This window comes from Neoarius graeffei, chromosome 11, assembly GCF_027579695.1.
Source record: "Neoarius graeffei isolate fNeoGra1 chromosome 11, fNeoGra1.pri, whole genome shotgun sequence".
Lineage (NCBI taxonomy): Eukaryota > Metazoa > Chordata > Actinopteri > Siluriformes > Ariidae > Neoarius > Neoarius graeffei.
In genome coordinates this window covers 29,764,622-29,789,093 of record NC_083579.1, presented here as the reverse complement: position 1 = coordinate 29,789,093, position 24,472 = coordinate 29,764,622, and the positions used below count along the sequence as shown (strand labels likewise).

Below are 24,472 nucleotides of genomic sequence, written 5' to 3'. Positions count from 1 at the left end.
GTGGAAAATGAATCATGAGTAAATAAGTGAATCGTAGGGACAATCACATGGGGAAAATGAATTATGAGTAAATAAGTGAATCATATGGGCAATCAAATGTGGAAAATGAATCATGAGTAAATAAGTGAATCATAGGGACAATCACATGGGGAAAATGAATCATGAGTAAATAAGTAAATCATATGGGCAATCACATGTGAAAAATGAATCATGAGTAAATAAGTGAATCGTATGGGCAATCACATGTGAAAAATGAATCATGAGTAAATAAGTGAATTGTATGGGCAATCACATGTGGAAAATGAATCATGAGTAAATAAGTGAATCATAGGGACAATCACATGGGGACAATGAATTATGAGTAAATAAGTGAATTGTATGGACAATCACATGTGGAAAATGAATCATGAGTAAATAAGTGAATCATATGGGCAATCACATGGGGAAAATGAATCATGAGTAAATAAGTGAATTGTATGGACAATCACATGTGGAAAATGAATCATGAGTAAATAAGTGAATCATAGGGACAATCACATGGGGACAATGAATTATGAGTAAATAAGTGAATTGTATGGACAATCACATGTGGAAAATGAATCATGAGTAAATAAGTGAATCATATGGGCAATCACATGGGGAAAATGAATCATGAGTAAATAAGTGAATTGTATGGACAATCACATGTGGAAAATGAATCATGAGTAAATAAGTGAATCATATGGGCAATCACATGTGAAAAATGAATCATGAGTAAATAAGTGAATCGTATGGGCAATCACATGTGGAAAATGAATCATGAGTAAATAAGTGAATCATATGGGCAATCACATGTGAAAAATGAATCATGAGTAAATAAGTGAATCGTATGGGCAATCACATGTGAAAAATGAATCATGAGTAAATAAGTGAATCGTATGGGCAATCACATGTGGAAAATGAATCATGAGTAAATAAGTGAATCATATGGGCAATCACATGTGAAAAATGAATCATGAGTAAATAAGTGAAACATAGGGACAATCACATGGGGAAAATGAATCATGAGTAAATAAGTAAATCATATGGGCAATCACATGGGGAGAATGAATCATGAATAAATAAGTGAATCTTTTTCTTATGTGCACAAATGTGCTACACTGGAAAAGTCCAATAGATGTGAAAACAAGTTTAGCTGTGAAGTATGTAAAAATAGCAAGTGTAAATTGAAGTGTGATGTTTATGTGATTTTCTGTTTAAAAAATATCACAGTTATCACTGTATTTAAAAACAAAACAAAAAACACTATAAGTGCAATAAGTATCAATAAAAAAATGCATGTGCACATTCATGAGTCTAATTCAGGCTTACCTAAACTTCAGGATCAACAAAAGAGTAAAATAAAAAGACAATCAAGACACACACACACACACACACACACACACACACACACACACACACACACACACACACACACACATAAACTCACAGGCGTGCATGCATAATTCAGAGCGTGCGCTCACTCCTTTTCCCTTTGACCAGCCATGTTAAGAGCATCGTTTTCCTCTCTGCATAAATTGACGATTAGATCAAGGGGAATTATTTGCAGAAAATGAGAGACTTAGCGGTACTTACATGAAGCACATGCTCAGTATTAGCTCTGAGGTGCTAATGAGCACGGGTGCGTTTAAACAAATGTAGGTGGTCCGACCCAAAAGAAGAAAAAAAACAGGCGGAAAGAACTGTATATCTAAGCAGCAGTGATATTTAGCTGCATTTCTAATAAGGCTGGAACTCGCTGCTTAAAGAGCAAATTTATCAAATTAGGTATTTTCAGGCAGGACGGCCCCTGGAGGAAACTATTTAAAGCTTTTATCGCACCCATGGGCTTCCACTTGCTGTAAGAGGATAAAACAGCACTGTGTTTGGTTACATCTTCATAAGAATAAAGGGAACAATAATGAACCTGAGGGCTATGAGATTATTATTATTATTATTATTATTATTATTATTATGACACTACATGCTTTGATTTATTTGTATGTACAAACCGGCTCACCTTATTTCTCCCCATAATCTCAGGTGTATCAAATCTCACTGACTATAAAACTGTAAAAGTTTACTGTCAGGTTGTTTGAATGCTTTTTCATTCCATTTAATATTTAACATTAAGAGATTTTTAGAGATGCAATGATGCATATTCATGCTACATGATTTCCTGAAGCACAGATTTCAGTTTCAAACAATGTTTGGTTACCATTTTTATTCAAAGTTTATTGAAATAACATAATATTCTCCAACGTTGTCGAATTCCCGAAGCTGCTTGGTCGGAAGGTGTTGATTCGTTTTCTATAACAGCAGCTCCAAAATTACAGCGCTGTGCAAAAGTCTTAGCCCCATGTAAAGAAATGCTGTCGACCAAAAAGTGGCTTAAAAAATAATGAAATGAAATGTTACAACATTTTTAAAAAAATCTATAAATATCAGTAAGCCATAATAAATGAAACAAAATCAATATCTGGTGTGAGACGACCCTTTGCTTTGAAAAAAAAATAGTCTGAGGTACAGTGAGTGCAGTTTGATAAGGAAATGAGTTGTAGGTTTTACTGAGCATCTTACAGAACCAGCCACAGTTCTTCTGGACACTTTGACTGTCACACTCACGTCGTAATTTTGCACCAAAACCCAGCAGCCTTCATTATGCTTTCTTTTTTAATCTGAAAAGTGCTCTCTTATGGAATACGCTGCTCAGATACAAACTTTTTTTCCTGTAACATTTCATTTTTTGTTGGAAAAACACAAATGTTTGGAACTTTAAAATGTTTTTGTACTGACTTGATAATATAGAAGTCATAAAATAGAAATCTATAACAAAGTTTGTATGGAAAAAAAAATAGGGGACCTAAAACTTGCACAGTACTGTATAGTTCGGACAATAATTCAAATTACGTTATAGTTTCTACAGTAACAGTGGACTTGTGCGGCGAAAGCTCAACATAATCGAAGTCTAATAACAAACAAACAAACAAACAAACAAACAAACAAAATAAAACATGGAATGATGGATTTGATGTCGTACCATTGTTCTGGAAAGAGATTATGGAAGGAGTCTCCAGTGTCAGCGGTTCAAAACAGATAGGTTTATGTTTTGTGGATTGTTTTGTTTTTGGTAACATGACACAACAAGCTGTGTTTTTTTTTTTTTTGTCTTAATAATGTTAAGACAGGCGGCAAGGTGGTGTAGTGGTTAGCGCTGTCGCCTCACAGCAAGAAGGTCCGGGTTCGAGCCCCGTGGCCGGCGAGGGCCTTTCTGTGCGGAGTTTGCATGTTCTCCCCGTGTCCGCCTGGGTTTCCTCCAGGTGCTCCGGTTTCCCCCACAGTCCAAAGACATGCAGGTTAGGTTAACTGGCGACTCTAAATTGACCGTAGGTGTGAATGTGAGTGTGAATGGTTGTCTGTGTCTATGTGTCAGCCCTGTGATGACCTGGCGACTTGTCCAGGGTGTACCCCGCCTTTCGCCCGTAGTCAGCTGGGATAGGCTCCAGCTTGCCTGCGACCCTGTAGAACAGGATAAAGTGGCTAGAGATAATGAGATGAGATGAGATAAAATGTATCTGTAAATGGATAAAAAGTACAACGTGTCGTTTCATTTACAAGCTAAAAGTTGTAATCATTGGCAGTTGAAAGAAGTGTTGTGTTGTAAAAAAAAAAGACCAATTTGAAAATAATCAAATTTCACATGGACGCTTTCACTCACTCTGTCGTTGATTGTTTTCCTACAACAGCATGTTTCCTGAAGTGCTCGGTACCTCACACATCATCCAGCTCTATTTTCAGAGTCATGGTCTGACAGAAGCGAAAGCACACTCATACATACTGTACATGCCTCTGTGTGAATCAGAAAGCTTCCTCCTGTCTGATCTGAACCGTTCTCGTTTCATCACAGAGAAAATTCACTCATCTCTAAACACAGAGTATAAAAATACTCACATTTGAAACTTTAATGCACTTCATGCTCCCTGGACTGTCCTGATTCCCTGATTAAAGTCTCCTCTGGGTTGAAGGAGATGTGTTTATTCCTCCTGCACATCCTTTCACACATCTAATCTGCACATTCTGTTTGCATACAATAGAACGCAATATATAAATATATATATTAAAAAGTCCTTTTGTCCACTTTTGAGACAAAGAGCGAGACATGGGCACCCTTTTTTTTTAAAGTCGATTCAAATTTTGTAATTTTTTAATGATAAATTAAGTTACCCATTTTTGTCCGTGCTCTTTCTAGACACTGCGGGTTTAATTGCTAATTGTTAACTGGGAATGAATATATTTGCATATTAATTAGCACCTCCATTTGCATTTTTAATTTGCTGCCTTCAAAGGGTGTGAGATAAAAGGTCGTGTTATTTTAAATAATTTATCCTTTATTGCAGAAAAGATGCTGAAAGGAAAATGTGCAAGTGATTTTTAACCCCTGTGAGCTTTTCCTGTAAATTCTGAAATTCTTCGACTAATTAATACAGTGGGGGGGGGGGGGGGGGGGGGGGGAGGACACGGTCGTTTGTGCAAAGCAACCAAAAAACATAGCTCTTTTAGAGAAGAATGAAAAATGCACCAGAGATGGTTTGTGTCAAAGTCGCGCTGATAAATGTTTTGTCTTGCCGTTTTGTCCTCTCCCTCCTCACACATCACCACATTTGGCATTTGTCCATTTTTATTTTCAGCAACACGCAGCACGGGATGTCGTTATTAAGATGAAAAGCATCAAACAAAAATGGTTCAAATGCAGAGCTTGGAGTCGTCGCTGTTGAGACTTGGGGACCGTTCACAAGCTCCATTTGTTTTCCTTCTAACACACACACACACACACACACACACACACACACACACACACACACACACACACACACACACACACGCTGCAATCAAACATGTTGTTAATGTTTATAGCAGATTGATCCAGGACCCTGATCAGCCCGATACCTACGAGCTGCTAGGAGCCATCTGCTGTCTGTCTGCTCGAGAAACGTCTTCTCTACACAGCTCTTCATCACCATTTCCGCATTTTTTACTTTTGAAATTAATATGATTTTTTTTTCACTTACAGAAGGGTCACAAGAACTTGATTCACTTGATTTACACGATTCTCACGTGGGTTTTAGACACATCACTTCATCGTATGTTTGAAATCTTTTTCACATTATTCTGACACCAATTTATTTCCACATGTGATTTTTACATGATTGTTATTTTTACATGTAAACTTTACATTATTCATTTATTGTATTGTTTTTACAAATGATTCACTTATGTGCACATGATTCTTTTATATTTACATTCCATTCATTTATTTCCATATGTAAATTTTACACAATTGTTTTTTACCTGTAAACTTTAAACATTTTTTACAAATGATTTGCTTATGTGCACATGATTCTTTTATATTTACATTTGATTCATTTATTTCCATATGTAATTTTTACACTATTGTTTTTTTTCTGTAAACTTTACAATGTTTTTTACAAATGATTCGCTTATGTGCACATGATTCTTTTATATTTACACTTGATTCATTTACTTCCACATGTGATTTTTACACGATTGTTTTTTTCACCTGTACACTTTAGACAATTCATTTTTTATTTTGTTTTTACAAAAGATTTGCTTATGTCCACATGATTCTTTTATATTTACATTCAATTAATTTATTTCCATATGTAATTTTTACACAATTGTTTTTTTACCTGCAAACTTTACACAATTTTTTTTACAAATGATTCACTTATGTGCACATGATTCTTTTATATTTACATTTGATTCATTTACTTCCACATGCGATTTTTACACGATTGTTATTTTTACATGTAAACTTTAGACGATTAATTAATTATTTTGTTTTTACAAATGATTCATTTCTGTGCACGATTCTTTTACATTTACATTTGATTCATTTATTTCCACGTGATTTTTACATGATTCACTTTTTATGTATTTTATTTTTACAGGTGACTGTTATTCAAGGTTGATTCATTTTTTCCACATGTAATTTTTACACTTGATTCTTTTGTTTCCACATATGATTTTTACATGATTGTTTTTCACATGTAACCTTAACATGATTAATTTATATTTTTACACATGATACATTTTATCTTCATGTTTTTTTTTTTTTTACAAATGATTCAATTATGTTTACATGATTATTTACATTTACATATGATTCATTTAATTCCACATCATTTTTGGACTTGATTTGTTTATTTTTGCATTTGATATTTACATGAATTTTTTCACATGTAAACTTTACATGATTAATTTATTTTTTTACACATAATTTATTTTATCAACATGTTTTATTTCCTTTACAAAAGATTCAGTTATGGTCACATTATTATTGTACATTTGTGTAAATGCAAACATAAATGTTACATTGATTTTTGCATTTGATTTTTACACATGATTCTTTTGTTACAGAAGAATATTCATTCATTTCCAAATTCACGGTGGTGTAGTGGTTAGCGCTGTTGCCTCACAGCAAGAAGGTCCGGGTTCGAGCCCCGTGGCCGGCGAGGGCCTTTCTGTGCAGAGTTTGCATGTTCTCCCCGTGTCCGCGTGGGTTTCCTCCGGGTGCTCCGGTTTCCCCCACAGTCCAAAGACATGCAGGTTAGGTTAACTGGTGACTCTAAATTGACCGTAGGTGTGAATGTGAGTGTGAATGGTTGTCTGTGTCTATGTGTCAGCCCTGTGATGACTTGGCGACTTGTCCAGGGTGTACCCCGCCTTTCGCCCGTAGTCAGCTGGGATAGGCTCCAGCTTCCCTGCGACCCTGTAGAACAGGATAAAGCGGCTACAGATAATGAGATGAGATGAGTAGTAGTAGTAGTAGAATTCACATATGGAAAACTTACAATCACATATGAAAAGGATGTGATCACCAAACACAAGAATGTATTTGACATCCTGTAGAATTTCCTATCTTTTATTAATTTTTGCACTTTTAGCCCATTTGTTGTCACGATGTCTGCTTTTGTCTTTGTTAATGAAGACATATTGAATAACAGAGATCATTATGGCTGGTGAATCCTGTAGCTGCTCCGAATGCGAACATTTAAAGAAAAAGAAAACACAAAACCACCTCCACTCACTTATACCCACGGTATCTCCTGACCTTCTTCACACATTTCACTTGATGTTTCATTGTCAGTCAGGTTTTGCTCTCAGGTTTGGTGCAGTGCTTATCAGAGGAGGACTATTTCTGTCACGTTCACTCGAATGCAGTCAGATTAGATTCATGCACTGCATGAACAACGGGGCTAATTAATGCGTCAACAGATGACCAGCTGTTTCTAATTAATAAAGCCTGCTTTAATTAATATGGAACATTTGCATCGATGGTAAAGCGAGTCATAAGTTGCTTTTTAGTGTGAAAATGCACGAATCTTCAAACTCTGTCTATCTGTCTGTCTGTCTGTCTGTCTGTCTGTCCTGCAGGAAATCACCTGCTTGAGTAACAGAGCCAGATGCCTAGATCTCCAGGGTGAGTAAATTGATTTTTTTTCTTTATGTAAACAATTTATTATGCATAAAATAGCATATTTACTTTAATTCCATCTGAGGAATAAAGAACCAGTTCATTTTGAGGATACAAAATGAATAAAGAATAAAGAACCAGTTCATTTTGTGGCAGCACGGTGGTGTAGTCATTAGCGCTGTTGCCTCACAGCAAGAAGGTTCTGGGTTTGAGTCCAGTGGCCGACGGGGGCCTTTCTGTGTGGAGTTTACATGTTCTCCTTGTGTCTGCGTGGGTTTCTTCCCGGTGCTCCGGTTTCCCCCACAGTCCAAAGACATGCGGTTAGGTTAACATGGGGCAGCCTTGGGCTGAGGTTGGGCACCTAACCCACAACTGCTCCCCGGGCACTATAGCATAGCTGCCCACTGCTCTGGGCATGTGTGTGTGCTCACTGCTCACTTGTGTGTGCATGCGTGTGTTCACTGCTTCAGATGGGTTAAATGCAGAGGAGACACTTCACTCTGTGCTTGACTGTACGTGTGACAAATAAAGGCTTCTTTGCTTTTAATTTATTTCTTCATTTCCTGGTCCTAGTGCTCTCATGTGCTCTGCTACAACATCAGTTTATTCACCATGATCAAATCCCTTTATTGATATTTATTACAATATCACTTTAACTTAGTTCCCATTAAAGTTTCTGACTATAAAGTAGAATTCTGACCAAAATGTTCTATTTCTCTTGCTGTTGGAGTTTCGAGATGTTTCACGGCTGCACACGCCATGTATCCTATGTGTGAATGTTTTGCCGAGATAAAAAGTGTCCCGTATTTTACGATTCCGGAGATTGCCGAAGCAAGTGAGCAACAATACCATGTGACCAGCGTGGGGCATGTTTGACCTACTTTTAACCAAAACGAGTCAGCGTGGGCAAACATGGAGGACTCGGCTCTCCTGCCAGCTAAAAGGCAGCAGAAAAGAAAAGGAAAGCCTGTCTAGTGAGTGCAACTGCAAGATAGAGCAAGGTTAGATGGCATGTCATTTTTCTGGACAGATAACTAAATCATTTTAGCTAGCACTTAGCAAGCTTAGCCTTATGCCGCTTTTCCACTACCAACACGGCTGAGTTGGGCTGAGCCGTGCCGTGCTGAGTTGGGCTGAGTCGAGCTGAGTGGGGCTGTTGGGGTTGCATTTCGACTACAACCGCGCTGAACCGTGCTGGCTGGAAGTGGGTGGACATATTGGGTGGAGTTAGCGAAAGTGGGTGGACGTCACGTGATGTCGTTAGGCGGTGCAAACAGTGACATCAGTGACCTTTTAAGCGGTAGTCTCATGACCCGGATAGTAAACAAGAAACATGGAGGACATGGAGTCGTTAGTGTTGCTGGTCTTGGTGCTGTGGCTTGTTGTCACCGACAACGCCAACAGATACTGGGAAGAGCGTATAGATGAGGCGAGGCGCATAAGGCTTCAGAAATTCTCGTAATTCGTAATTCTTCTTCTTCCGAGTTTACGGTGTTTACAGATCCCAGCGTGCTTGCGGGGCGTGTGTGGGCGTGTGAGGACACTCCTCCTCACCAATCAGTGCACAGGAGAGTGTCTCCTCACACCCCTAGGCCCCACTCGGCTCAGTTTGGCTCGCTTCAGCCCCACTCCAAAACCGTGCGAGTTTTGGGTGCTAAGCAGGGCTGAAGCGAGCTGAGTCGTGCTGCTCTGAGGTAGTCGAAACGTGAGCCGTGTTGGGCTGAAGTGAGCTGAAGCGAGCTGAAGTGAGCTGAAAAAGGGTAGTGGAAAAGGGCCATTAGACTGCATGGGTTCGATTCCACGGTAGCGACTATGGAGATACACACCTAATGTTTTGATCTTACAGAGAAAGAAACGATAACACAAAAGCAGTAACAAAGAAAATATATATTTGACTTTTGTTTCACGGAGCTATTCATGAATGTCAACCACAAATTACATCCCTGTGACTCAAAACTCTCCGAGGTCGAGGCAGAATCATGATGTTTTCCACACGTCGCCATTTTGGTGTGATGCAGTTCCATAGTTATGCTAATAAATTAAAGCTCCTTGTGTTCGGCTGTTTCTGTAGGGCCATACTGTTTACCTCAAGAGGGAGGAAAACAGTCCCAAAACGGAGAAAAGCGACCCTTAACATATCAAAATGATCACATCTTGTCTGCATGATATGGTTCTTGTGGGACATAGGAAAATGCCATGCACAATAAAAATTTTTTTTTTGAAAATTTCAGATGACTTTGCAGCCAGCACCTTTAATTAATTATTCGTCCATGCTATGTAATAATCAGTAGCCTGTTCAAATTCCAGTGTAACATACGGCCCAGTCATTATTGCGAAATAAACATGTATTGCACGGCTACTTATGAAAGAAATTGATGAATTAACAGAAAAATTATTGTATTTTTCTGGTTTAAAAATTATTTTATTGCTTCTGCTGTGATGTGATCCACAGCAACTGTCTCATCTCATCTCATTATCTCTAGCCACTTTATCCTGTTCTACAAGGTCGCAGGGAAGCTGGAGCCTATCCCAGCTGACTACGGGTGAAAGGCGGGGTACACCCTGGACAAGTCGCCAGGTCATCACAGGGCTGACACATAGACACAGACAACCATTCACACTCACATTCACACCTACGCTCAATTTAGAGTCACCAGTTAACCTAACCTGCATGTCTTTGGACTGTGGGGGAAACCGGAGCACCCGGAGGAAACCCACACGGACACGGGGAGAACATGCAAACTCCACACAGAAAGGCCTTCGCCGGCCACGGGGCTTGAACCCGGACCTTCTTGCTGTGAGGCGACAGCGCTAACCACTACACCACCGTGCCGCCCCGGGGAAAAACATGATAGGAAAATAATCAAGAACCTGATGTGGAGTTCTCATTTCCACCTGAAGCTAATTACAGTATTTCCACCTCCTGATGTGTGTTATTCCTCTTCTACAACAGCCATTTTTGTCAATGACATTTTTCTTTATTTTTAAGAATGGCATGTTGAACTTTTTATCCATTCCTAGTTATATTTAATGCTGTGGAACATCTGTGAAATGAGTTCATTCCTGCTCTCACTTACAACCCCGATTCCAAAAAAGTTGGGACAAAGTACAAATTGTAAATAAAAACGGAATGCAATAATTTACAAATCTCAGAAACTGATATTGTATTCACAATAGAACATAGACAACATATCAAATGTCGAAAGTGAGACATTTTGAAATTTCATGCCAAATATTGGCTCATTTGAAATTTCATGACAGCAACACATCTCAAAAAAGTTGGGACAGGGGCAATAAGAGGCTGGAAAAGTTAAAGGTACAAAAAAGGAACAGCTGGAGGACCAAATTGCAACTCATTAGGTCAATTGGCAATAGGTCATTAACATGACTGGGTATAAAAAGAGCATCTTGGAGTGGCAGCGGCTCTCAGAAGTAAAGATGGGAAGAGGATCACCAATCCCCCTAATTCTGCACCGACAAATAGTGAAGCAATATCAGAAAGGAGTTCGACAGTGTAAAATTGCAAAGAGTTTGAACATATCATCATCTACAGTGCATAATATCATCAAAAGACTCAGAGAATCTGGAAGAATCTCTGTGCGTAAGGGTCAAGGCCGGAAAACCATACTGGATGCCCGTGATCTTCGGGCCCTTAGACGGCACTGCATCACATACAGGCATGCTTCTGTATTGGAAATCACAAAATGGGCTCAGTAATATTTCCAGAGAACATTATCTGTGAACACAATTCACCGTGCCATCCGCCGTTGCCAGCTAAAACTCTATAGTTCAAAGAAGAAGCCGTATCTAAACATGATCCAGAAGCGCAAACGTCTTCTCTGGGCCAAGGCTCATTTAAAATGGACTGTGGCAAAGTGGAAAACTGTTCTGTGGTCAGACGAATCAAAATTTGAAGTTCTTTATGGAAATCAGGAACACCGTGTCATTCGGACTAAAGAGGAGAAGGACGACCCAAGTTGTTTTCAGCGCTCAGTTCAGAAGCCTGCATCTCTGATGGTACTGTATGGGGTTGCATTAGTGTGTGTGGCATGGGCAGCTTACACATCTGGAAAGACACCATCAATGCTGAAAGGTATATCCAGGTTCTAGAGCAACATATGCTCCCATCCAGACGACGTCTCTTTCAGGGAAGACCTTGCATTTTCCAACATGACAATGCCAAACCACATACTGCATCAATTACAGCATCATGGCTGCGTAGAAGAAGGGTCCGGGTACTGAACTGGCCAGCCTGCAGTCCAGATCTTTCACCCATAGAAAACATTTGGCGCATCATAAAACGGAAGATACGACAAAAAAGACCTAAGACAGTTGAGCAACTAGAATCCTACATTAGACAAGAATGGGTTAACATTCCTATCCCTAAACTTGAGCAACTTGTCTCCTCAGTCCCCAGATGTTTACAGACTGTTGTAAAGAGAAAAGGGGATGTCTCACAGTGGTAAACATGGCCTTGTCCCAACTTTTTTGAGATGTGTTGTTGTCATGAAGTTTAAAATCACCTAATTTTTCTCTTTAAATGATACATTTTCTCAGTTTAAACATTTGATATGTCATCCATATTCTATTCTGAATAAAATATGGAATTTTGAAACTTCCACATCATTGCATTCTGTTTTTATTTACAATTTGTACTTTGTCCCAACTTTTTTGGAATCGGGGTTGTATATTACACCAGCCATAAACACTTGTTCTATCACTAGACTTAGTTTCTTTTTCTCTTCTTGAAAGAATCATTAAAAAAAACTCTGCTGGTTATGTTACTAAGAAACCACAACATGATTCTGAAGACTTTGTCTTGTTGGAGAAGTTACAGCTTTGACGTTGACTCTAGAGGCTCCTTGAGACATAATTTTTCTGCGCTGGAAAGTTTTACAAAAATTCATAAATATGAATGAATATCATAGGATATTAATGACACCATCTGTATCCTTTTTAGTGCTCTAAATATTCATATCCATATTCAGTGTGTCTTAAAATGTTGGTTTTGGACTTGAGTCTATTTCTCAAAACATAAACAAACCAGTAGCCTAAACTCAACGACCATGACTCTGACCAGGCAGTTACTAAGGATTCATGTTCATGAATGTGGGCTTTCTTTGCAATTACGTAGGACACATGCAATAAACTATCTCACATCTGGCAAGTGGACATTCCTCACTCACTTCTTTCAGCTTGTCTGGGGTCGCTGCCATGTAGACCCTATTAATCCACGTGTCATATTCACTGGAGCATTGTTCTACACCAGATGCCCTTCCTGTCACCACCCTCCCATTTCCAGAGTTGGGAAACAACCATTCAGACCTATGGACAATTTAGAGTAGCTGGTTAGCCTAACTGCATTCTACCATTGCCTTATTTTTGTATTATACTGCTTATTTTGCACTACATTACCTATATTTTGCACTATACTGGTGGGTTTTTTTTTGCTTTTATTTTGCACTATATTGCCTTTACTTTGTATTATTTCTTCCACCTATTTATTGTTGTAATTTGGCATTCATGGTGGATGGCAAACTAAGAATTTCATTGTGCAAGAGGACATGTTTCTTACTGTGCATATGACAATAAACACTTTGAACCTTGAAACTGCATGTCTTTGGACTATGGGAAACTGGAGAACCAGGAGGAAACCCAAGCAGACACGTGGAGAACATGCAAACTCCACACAGAAAGGCCCCTGGGCTTGAACCCAGAACCTTCTTGCTGTGATGTGACAGTGCTAATCACTACACCACCATGGCACCCCAATAAGCAGACATTCCTACATCCACTAAAATTGGTTTCTTCCAAGCCTGTATATAGAGCATCCTTCTCTTTGGAGCAGAAACATGGACCATCAACAAGGAACTGGAAAAAACATCTTGATGGCACTTACACCAAGCTATTGATGAAGGTACAGAACCTTTCTTGGAAAAACTACCCCACCAAATCTCAGATTGTTGGAGGAGTCCCTCAGATCTCCACCACCTTGGCACAAAGAAGAGCCTGGTTCACTGGAAACTGCTTTCGAGTGAAAAATCAAGTAATCTCTGATACCATTCTGTGGAGACTACCTTGCTGAAACTGAGGAGCCAGACCACTCACCTATCCAGATACCTTAGTTACGGATACTGGCCTACTCGTTGGCATAATGGGTAGAGTGATGAACAAGTCCCAGTGGCTAAAGATGGTGTCAAAGATTTCGATGGCAGTTGACCTGTGATGATGATGACATCCTGACCTTTACTTGAAATTCCCAATACCCAACTATCTGTCTACTTCAACCTTACAACATCCACTGAAAGTGCACTTGAAGTGTCGCGTTTAAACCCGACCTGTAGAGTTTAGTGTGAGGATTTACATCCGCAATGTAATTTCCATAGACAAATACCGATATAGCAAAAAGTAATGAGGAGATCAGTCTTGCTTCGAGCGTCCTAACCAGGATTGCAGCATCTGCCATAGGACATTATTGTCATTTATTTTTTGCTGTTGTCATTCAGTTTTTTTATTCCATGTTTGTTTGTTCATTCTGGAAGCTTCATCATTGAAAACACAGCCGCTTTTCGTTGATCCCGTCATGTGGGACTGGACCCAAATCTTGCATACTGAGATACCATCGGAAACTTCGTCAAGCCTCTTAATTGAAATCTGCACCCGGATCCTGCAGGGCTCGGATTAAACTGCAGTCTCTTTGATGAAGGGAACAGCTGTTATTGATATCGATATGAGCGGATGGATGGCAGATTTAAACGCCGGTCAGTGCCTTACAGCTTCCTGCTCCCTGTCATACATTGATGACATCTTGACTCCAAGACACAGTATCATTATCAGTGAACGGCAGAGGGGATTAGAAAAATGGGATTTCAGATCCCCCTATGTAGGGTGCACTTAAGTGATTGTTGTAAAAAAAATGACATGATTATGCTAATGAAGAATAAATTATCATTTTTCCACCACATGGCTGTAAGAGATCTGCCTTCTCCCCGACCATGAAGATAAGAGTTTATGAGGGGATGGGGGTCCAATAAAGATTCACTGCTGTGACCATCAGAGTGTTTCTCTAGGCTTTGTTTTAAAAAGTTCCTGAAAAATGACTTTGATTCTCCTCTGCGTGGCAGGACGTGACTGCGTCCGTGTCGAACATTTCTTTTGCTCCTTAATGAACACCAACCACCAAGTCACATCTGTGGAGATGCAGAATTCAAAGTGTGTGTCGCTGGCTGTTGGATGAGCATGTCGCTGTCAAATACTGATTTATCGACTTTAATTCCTGCTGTTCGGTTTATTCCGATTATTCCTATTTCAAATTTCTCCCCCAGGTGTTCGTTTGGATTATCGTTCGTGTGAGTCTCTGGAGGAGATTCTGAAAGCTGTCCGGTTTAATCTGATCAACCTACAGGGGGCGGAGCTCGAGGAAAATGTAAGTTCACTGCAAGAAGTGTTTCTTATATCATCAGAAACCACAGTCGTGTTGAATTCTTGAGTACTTGTGCTACTATGTTATTGTGTCTATGGTAACAACTTTGACTACATTTTAAAAAGCAGTCTCCAGTGTCAGCGCTGTATCTTTAGGTTTTTCTGAAATCTTCAGAACAGTTGAGTTTACGGTTTGCGGTTTCCATGGAACATGACAAGCTGTTTTTTTTCTGTGCCTTAATATTTTTAAGACGTGGAAAAAACAAAGGCTGGCAAAGGAATAACTGTTTGTAGCTGCTATAACATAAGTGAGAAGACAAACTAATTTGTTTCAGGGACATTCTATAACCTTACACGTACCTAGAAATTAATAAAAAGTCATTCTTTAATAAATAGCAAATTGTTCAGCTTTAGTAAACTGCTGGGGTATATGAGGAATAAAACAGGCATTATTCTTCTTTCTGTAGGGCGCTTCATCACTGATGGATATGATTTCATACTACGAATCAGCCACACATCTGGATGTGTCTTCTAATACGAGTATGGGAGTCTCGGGATGGCACGCCCTCTCACGTTTACTCATACAGGTGCAGAAATTATGGATGGATGGATTCCTGGAGATATTGAATATGATTTTGGTTGTTAAAAAAGAAGTGAATTTTTACTTTAAGCAACTTGTGCAGTTTGTGCCTTCTGCAATGTAGCTTTAAGGATTGGTGAAGGACTAATGGTACATTCAGACCAAAATGCAGAATGACTAGAAGTATTTCATTTTCTATGACAGCCAGCGTCTGTTGGCGGTGTGCAGTGGCACAACTAGTAGTGGTGTGCCTTGGACGGTAAGGGCATCAGAATAAAGTTGAAATCTGTATAACTTTATGGTAATGAGCTATGACACGATTTGGCAGCAACCTAGAGAGCACAGGTGTGTACATTTTGGTTATGTTCAAACCATTCCCAAGGACAATGGAGGAGAAATTAATCATCGTGGTGATGAATTTCCCAATTATTTACGAACTGTCCCTGTTTGCAACACTATTTAGTATAAATACAGAGGTGTTTGTATAGAAAATCACGCGTACTGATTGGTTGAGAAATTCAGACTATTTCTTCATAATCGTCTCGAGCGACTTGGCAAAATGGCGGCCAATCGCTTCGTCACCGTAAAGTGAGGAAAAATTACAAAAGAAAATGCTGTTCCTAAAAGCACGAAAGATGCTACAAAGTTTGGTCAAAAACTATTCAAAGGTAAGGTGAGATTGTGATTTATTTTATCTGTTTCAAAACAAAGTTATATTGGTTATGTGGGGTAGTGTAATGGTTAGCACTGTTGCCTCGCAGCAAGAAGGTCCGGGTTCGAGCCCCGTGGCCGGCGAGGGCCTTTCTGTGTGGAGTTTGCATGTTCTCCCCGTGTCCGCGTGGGTTTCCTCCGGGTGCTCCGGTTTCCCCCACAGTCCAAAGACATGCAGGTTAGGTTAACTGGTGACTCTAAATTGACCGTAGGTGTGAGTGTGAATGGTTGTCTGCGTCTATGTGTCAGCCCTGTGATGACCTGGCGACTTGTCCAGGGTGTACCCCGCCTTTCGCCCGTAGTCAGCTGGGATAGGCTCCAGCCTGCCTGCGACCCTGTAGAACAGGATAAAGCGGCTAGAGACAATGAGATGAGATGAAATCTCATAGAGTTATGGGACCCCAACAGAAAATCAGTCACCTTGTTAAACACTTTTTTTCATCAATCTTGAAACAAACATACTTTTAGATAAAGAATCTATAGAGTAACAAACTCCTAAAAGCAAAAAGTTATGCCAGTTGAATAGACTGAGCAGCACACCACACCACCTCTGAGGTTTGAACTGATCCCACTCAGTAGTTTAGGTCCTTTTAGGGTTAAATGGGTATCTAATGTATGAACCGTGCTTTTGACCTGAGTAAAAAGGTTGTGTGCCATAAATAACACCTATTATGGATATAATAATTGCATATTAATGGTGTAATACTTTTATACCAATTTCTTATATGTCCCCCAATTTCCTATAGGACCCCCTTGAAAATGAGATGCCACATCTTAAGGGGTTATCCTCAAATAAATAAATAAAAATACAATATGTGGTTTCAGGGATCTTTTTATGCGCAAAGTTCCCCTGCATAATTAACTATGAAACAACAGCCTACAAACATTACAGCGAGTCCAGATTTATGAATTTATATCTGAACTTGTACTGTGGCATGCAAAAGTTTGGGCACCCTTACTGAAAATGTCTGTTACTGTAAATAGTTAAGTGAGCAGAAGATGAACTGATCACCAAAAGGCATAAAGGTAAAGACGAGACATTTCTTTTCAGTGTTTTATGCAAGATTTGTGTATTATTTTTGTTTTGTACAACTGGAGAGTGAAAAAAGAAAAGGAACACCAGGTGAAAGTTTGGGCACCCCAATACATTTGAGTTCTCAGGTAACTTTTACCAAGGTTCCAGACCTTAATTAGCTTATTATTCAAATTCTTCATTAGGAAAGGTCAGATGATGCAGATTTCAAAGCTGTATAAATTGTCTGACTCCTCAAACTTGTCCCTAAAATCAACAGCCATGGGCTCCTCTAAGCAACTCCTTCGCATTCTGCATAATAAAATAATTGATGCTCACAAAGCAGGAGAAGGCTACAAGAACGTAGCAAAGTGTTTTCAGGTAGCTGTTTCCTCAGATTGTAATGTTATTAAGAAATGGCAGTTAACAGAAACAGTGGTGATCAAGATGAGGTCTGGAAGATGAAGAAAACTTTCTGAAAGAACTGCTCGTTGGATTGCTAGAAAGGCAAATAAAAACCCCTGTTTGACTGCAGAAGACCTTCAGAAAGATTTAGCAGACCCTGGAGTGGTGGTGCACTGTTCTACTATGCAGCGACACCTGAACAAATATGACCTTCATGGGAGAGTCATCAGAAGAAAACCTTTCCTGTATCCCAGCCACAAAATTCAGTGTCTGAAGTTTGCAAATGAACATCTAAATAAGCCTGATGCATTTTGGAAACAAGTCCTGTGGACTGATGAAATCAAAATAGAACTTTTTGGCCACAATGTGCAAAGGTATGTTTGGAGAAAAAAGGGTGCCAAATTCCAGGAAAAGAACACCTCTCCAATTCTGAAGCATGGGTGTGGATTGATCATGTTTTGGGGTTGTGTTGCAGCCAGTGGCACAGGGCACATTTCATTGGTCGAGGGAAGCATGGAAGCAAACATCTGGAAGCAAACATCACACCATCTGTAAAAAAGCTGAAGTTAAAAAGAGGATGGGTCCTACAATAAGACGATGATCCAAAACACACCTCAAAAGCTACAATGGAATACCTCAAGAAGCACAAGCTGAAGGTTTTGCCCTGGCCCTCACAGTCCCCTGACCTAAACATCATTGAAAATCTGTGGCTAGATCTCAAAAGAGCAGTGCATGCAAGACAGCCCAAGAAACTTGTAGAACTGGAAGCCTTTTGCAAGGACGAATGTGTGAAAATCCCTCAGGTAAGAACTGAAAGATTATTAGCTGGCTACAAAAAGTGTTTACAAGCTGTGATACTTGCCAAAGGGGGTGTTACTAAGTACTGACCATGTCAGGTGCCCAAACTTTTGCTTCAGGTTCTTTTCATTTTTTGGTATTTTACACCTGTAAATCATGGAAATAAAAATTTAATATTGTGGAAAATTATTAAAGAAATGTCTCGTCTTTAGCTTTATTCTTTTTGGTGATCATTTCATCTTCTGCTCACTTAACTATTCACAGTAACAGACATTTTCAGCAAGGGTGCCCAAACTTTTGCATGCCACTGTATATTATTACCAAAAACAAGACTTGGCAAATTTTGCAAAGTAGCCTCCAAATATAAACAAATACTGCCTGACTATAACCTATAGCTAGTTCAATTTGCGAAACTAGAGGATTATTTCTTGTTTGCCAGCTTTGTAAATGAAATCCAGCTGTTTCAATGTGGATCAAAAATGAAGTCCTTTGTACAGACTAAATGTTATATATTACTAGCAAGCTTACTAACTCACCAGTACTGCAATGTTTTTAATCGAATAATTTGTAGTTATCCACATCGAAAGGAGTCAGTTGAGGTGGTTCGGGCACCTTGTTAAGATGCCTCCTGGACGCCTCCCAAGGGAGGTCTTCTGGGCATGCCCCACCGGGAGGAGACCCCGGGGCAGAGATTACAGCTCTTGGCTGGCCTGGGAACACCTCGGTATTCCCCCGGAAGAGCTGGTGGAGGTGGCCGGGGAGAGGGAAGTCTGGGCTGCTCTGCTTAGGCTGCTACCCCTGCGACCCGGATCTGGATAAGCGGTAGAAGATGGATGGATGGATGGATGGATGGAATTTGTAGTTGGTTCTGCTAAAATGGCTAAAACTATTAAAAAGAGTATATCCACAATTTTGTATTCCCTGTTGGTTAGTATTGGTTAATGATGCAAATTCCTATGTCCTATTAGTGTCATATACATATATGATATTATATGGTTGCAGGAAGATTTGAAGTTTATCTTTGAGTGAGTGAAGTAAAGAAGTGAAAATATTTTTCAACATGAGAAGATAAATTTTATATCTTCGTGCCACCAAGTAATGTTCTTTATATTATATGGACACATCCACAAAAAATATGCAAGTTAATCAAAAGAATTTTAATTTTGAACCAGTTTGCCATTTTGACAACGCACATACTGTATAGTCAGTGGGAAAACACTGGGAGTTACATCATCAGAGTGAAATATTGGGAATTATTATATATACAGGCCACTTTTTCTATGGAATAAAAACGTGCTCTATTCCCTTGTAGCGCATTTCATTTATTTGGTTTGATAGCATGCAATATTGTTAGCATATCGCTTATCCTATGTGTATTAGTCACTCTACCCAATGGAGAATAAGTGGTCAATATGGTTTACTATATTGCATGGTTGTCAAGACAACATGACATCATACATCAGAGCTGATGCAAATATTCAATGAGAAAGTTTTCTGCTGTGCATGCACACAAGCATTTCTTTGTTCGCCGGCAGCGCCCGTAGTAAACTGTCAGTGATTTGAAAATGCCATTAGATATGTATTACACGTAAAACTTCCATGCTAGCAAGCGAGTGTGACAATTTGTAAACAAATATGGCCTCCAGATTTGCTTCGTTAAATATGGAAGATATTGAAAGAATTTTGAATGTGGATGTATAATAATCATAATGTTGGCTGGTTTTTTTTTCATGGTATATCAGACACATTCCATTCAGCTAGCATGATGTTGAACTCGTCTTCGACTTGTTCCATATCACGCTAGCTGAAAGGAATATATCTGATATACCACGAAAAAAGCCAGCTAATATTATTTAAATATGTGACCCAGATCCACAATGTATTTTGTATGAAAAATGTGAGTTGTTCAACATGAGAAGAAAAACTTCATATCTTCAAGCCAATGTGTGATTTTCTTTTTATTATATAGACACATTCACAAACAAAAAGTACCCAAATTTATCAAAACAATTAATCAATTTCCACATGAGTGACATATAGAGATTTATGTCACGGTTTTGGTTCTTCATGTCCCGGATGGAGCTAATATGAAAAATATAAGTGGCGTATTTCCCAGTAAAACACTCGTGTCTATGTAATATATAATTATTATTAACATATGATAAGAGAGATTCTGTAATTCAGATTTCTCCAATTTCTTCAAGCATTGTAGGAGAAATGTCAGTGCTGTTATTTCGGCAAAGTGCACAAAGCACTAAACCCATTCATTATCCATCCAGCTGCTTATCCTGTGCAGGGTCACAGGCAAGCTGGAGCCTATCCCAGCTGACTACGGGCGAAAGGCGGGGTACACCCTGGACAAGTCGCTAGATCATCTCAGGGCTGACACAAACAACCATTCACACTCACATTCACACCTACGGTCAATTTAGAGCCACCAATTAGCCTAACCTGCATGTCTTTGGACTGTGGGGGAAACCGGAGCACCCGGAGGAAACCCATGTAGACATGAGGAAAACATACAAACTCCACATAGAAAGGCCCCTGTCGGCCGCTGAGCTCAAACCCAGGACCTTCTTGCTGTGAGGCGACAGCACTAACCACTACACTACTATGCCACCACACTGAATACAAGGAACACAAAATAAGTTCAACATTGTGACAAAGAATTAGATGCAAGGATGCTTTAACGTTTAAGCGTTTAAGCGTATTAACCAGAAAGCCTTTTGCCCCCATAAAGTGTCTTCTTATACCCACATTTACCAAGGATACCAATAATTTTGGAACTCACTTTAGGTCAAACACTTTCCAGTGACAATTTTTAAGTGCACAAAATTACAAATCAGGCATTTTTAACACATCAATATACGCCATGTTTACATAATGTTAGAATGATGATGGGAGATCATACAGAAAGCTAAGCTAGTTAGCTATGTAGCTCAGCAAACATGTATTAGTTTGGTTCATTTGCATAACATCAGTGAAACATATCTAATGATATGGATCCTTTTCAAGAAATAATGATCAGGAACATGTTTTTTTGCAGTTGTGTTTTTGACATGCTTTTTGTAGTAGCGCTGAGCTCAAAATTATGATCTGTAAATGGTTCACTCCACTCGGACAGCTAATTTTATAGATTATTTAGATTTATTTAAGGGTAAACACAGCATTAAATTCACAAATTTTAATTTCAAACATGCTTTAAACAAAAGAAACCCGGAAAGGTTAGCCACTTCAAGCTAGCCAAGTCAACCTGTGTGTTAACTAACAGTTTGCACTGAATAAAATCTGAGGTCTTATGCTAATTTTTGTTTTGTTTAGCTAATATGATATAAATGGCTGATGTCAACCTGTCACAAACGCAAGCTAATTTACTCGCTTGGCATTTTAGCTAACGAGTTAGCAATATTAGGCTCAATAGCATGGCAGGAGGAATTGCATATTCATATGTATTAATTAATCCTGGTATTTCTGGTTTGGGTAAAGGTTTAGAGATGTTTTAATTTTATTACTTTATCATATATTTTGATTTTTAATTGAAGAACATGATGTTCATGGCTAATTTAAGAGCATTAGCTCCAGTTTGGGAACAGTAATACTGTGAATGACTGATTTCCCACAATGCCTTGGCCTTTTTTCTCTCATGTAACATTGCAGACCTGCTCTGCTTAATCTAGTATTTTTTAATAAATATTTAACACAGTTTTAATGAAAAATAAGACATGTAATTTTGTCTTTGCATTGATTTATAAGTCAGAAGGCACAGAGCCACTTTTCAATGCCTTTTCTGCACCCTCACACTAGATCCTCTGATCCGATTTATATTCAAAGTGCAGTAGAAGTAATGAATTATCATGCATCAGGGACGAAAATATTCACACCGCAGGATATTGCTGTATTCACACTTTGATTTTAATGGCTATCATTACACTTCACTTTAGTTCACTGTGATATTATGTTCAATTAGTGGCATCTCTAGATGAAAGACAGATGAACTACGCCCTTGTGGTTCTGCGGACTTCGACGGTCAAACCAAAGGTATGCTCTTAGGCAGTATTATAGAAGATCAATCATGTTTCCATCAACAACAAAAGAAAGGGATGGAAAAAAAAATATCTGGACACTTTTGAAGCTGTGGACTAAGGGATGGAGCCTAACGATGGCCGCTAGATCTCCGGCGTCCCCCTGCCACGGGTTGTTTTTCTGGTTTTTGACGTTCCGGCTCTTTTAGACAGGTTGTGCTGGGATGAAAAGGGAGAAGATGGATAGGCCAGGCCATAGTGAGGACAGAATGAAACCTTTTTTCTCTTTCACTGTTTCTACCTCTTTAGAGTGGATGCTTGTGGAGGTTGGATGCCTGTAACATCCCCATAGAGGATTATCCTGCACAGGCCCTGTCAAGAGCCCTCCTTAGCAGCAGACTGACAGTACTGCACCTTGAAAACACTAGACTGAGTGGAAAGCCGCTCTTCACACTCGGTATGCTTGTCCTATACACACACACACACACACACACACACACACACACACCTTGTGAGAATATGCACAATAACACAGCTAACAAACTGTGCTTAGGAATTGCATTAAAATGTAGGTTTTGTTGTGGAACGTCCAGCTACTTCCTGTTATCACTTATGTTCTAGCAACTATAAATAGTTGAGTTCCCTCAGCAGCCTCTGTTTGTTCTCTTTTGAGGTTCATTAAAAAAAATCTGAAAAAAAACCACAGCGCTGACACTAGAGACTCCTTCCATAACTGCTTGAATGTAAATACCTTCTTTACCATATCGATGATTAAGGGACAGCAAACGCTGACAGTAAACAACCCCTGTGTCTGAAATCACTCCCTACTCACTGGACTATATAGTGAGGTTGCCATTTTGTAGTGCTGTCCGAATGTCTCATCTCATCATCTCTAGCCGCTTTATCCTGTTCTACAGGGTCGCAGGCAAGCTGGAGCCTATCCCAGCTGACTACGGGCGAAAGGCGGGGTACACCCTGGACAAGTCGCCAGGTCATCACAGAGCTGACACATAGACACAGACAACCATTCACACTCACATTCACACCTACGCTCAATTTAGAGTCACCAGTTAACCTAACCTGCATGTCTTTGGACTGTGGGGGAAACCGGAGCACCCAGAGGAAACCCACGCAGACACGGGGAGAACATGCAAACTCCACACAGAAAGGCCCTCGCCGGTCACGGGGCTCGAACCCGGACCTTCTTGCTGTGAGGCAACAGCGCTAACCACTACACCACCGTGCTGCCCGCGCTGTCCGAATGTATAGTGAGAATTATTACACCCTATATAGTGCACTCAAAGTATCCCACAATGCATCATGAAAAGTAGTGTACAACTGATGGGCACTAACCAAGCAATATATCTCATCATGCATTGCGGTCATGTTGAAAAAAAAAAGAAAAGGCACATGACAGAGAGGAGCAACCAGTGCAGCAATGAGAGAATATTATGTATAAATGTAAGTAACTTTCTGTTTGATTTTTGATGATACGCTGAGCATTTTTAAATTTTGTTGAACTGTTTTTAATGTAGTAAACGTTACGCCATTTTGGCAGAAAGCACTGCTAGCGATCTGGCACGTTTTAATTGTGTGACAGTAATAACGTAAATAAAAGCACGATGGAGTAGTGTCCAAAAGTGTTTTTTTTCATCAGCTCACTACATAGTCCTCTATCTAGTAATTCCCTATATAGTGAGTAGGGAGTAGTGAACGAGTGAGTGATTTTGGACACAGGGAATATTTTCAAACCACTTTGCTTTTGGATGTATGACACTGCATTATCGTTGATCATTTTCCTTTCGTATAAATACAGAGGTGATTATAGGAAATTGTGCGCATTGATTGGTTGAGAGATTCGGACCATTTCTCAATAATCACCTCAAGTGACTCGGCAAAATGGCGGCCAATCGCTTCGTCACAGTAAGTGAGGAAGATTTATAAATGATGAAAGAAAATGCTGTTCCTAAAAGCACTAAAGATGCTATGAAGTTTGGTCTAAAACTATT

The 24,472-nt window shown here is 39.4% G+C and overlaps 1 protein-coding gene across 1 annotated transcript in view; it reads left to right on the top strand.

Moving 5' to 3' along the window:
- Positions 1 to 24,472, top strand: part of si:dkey-288a3.2 (protein phosphatase 1 regulatory subunit 37) — a 77,033-nt gene that overhangs the window by 5,734 nt on the left and 46,827 nt on the right. The window contains exons 2-4 of the mRNA XM_060932784.1: positions 14,839 to 14,939; positions 15,403 to 15,522; positions 22,773 to 22,920. Of these exons, the coding sequence (XP_060788767.1) occupies positions 14,839 to 14,939; positions 15,403 to 15,522; positions 22,773 to 22,920 (369 nt within the window). The remainder of the gene's footprint in view (positions 1 to 14,838; positions 14,940 to 15,402; positions 15,523 to 22,772; positions 22,921 to 24,472) is intronic.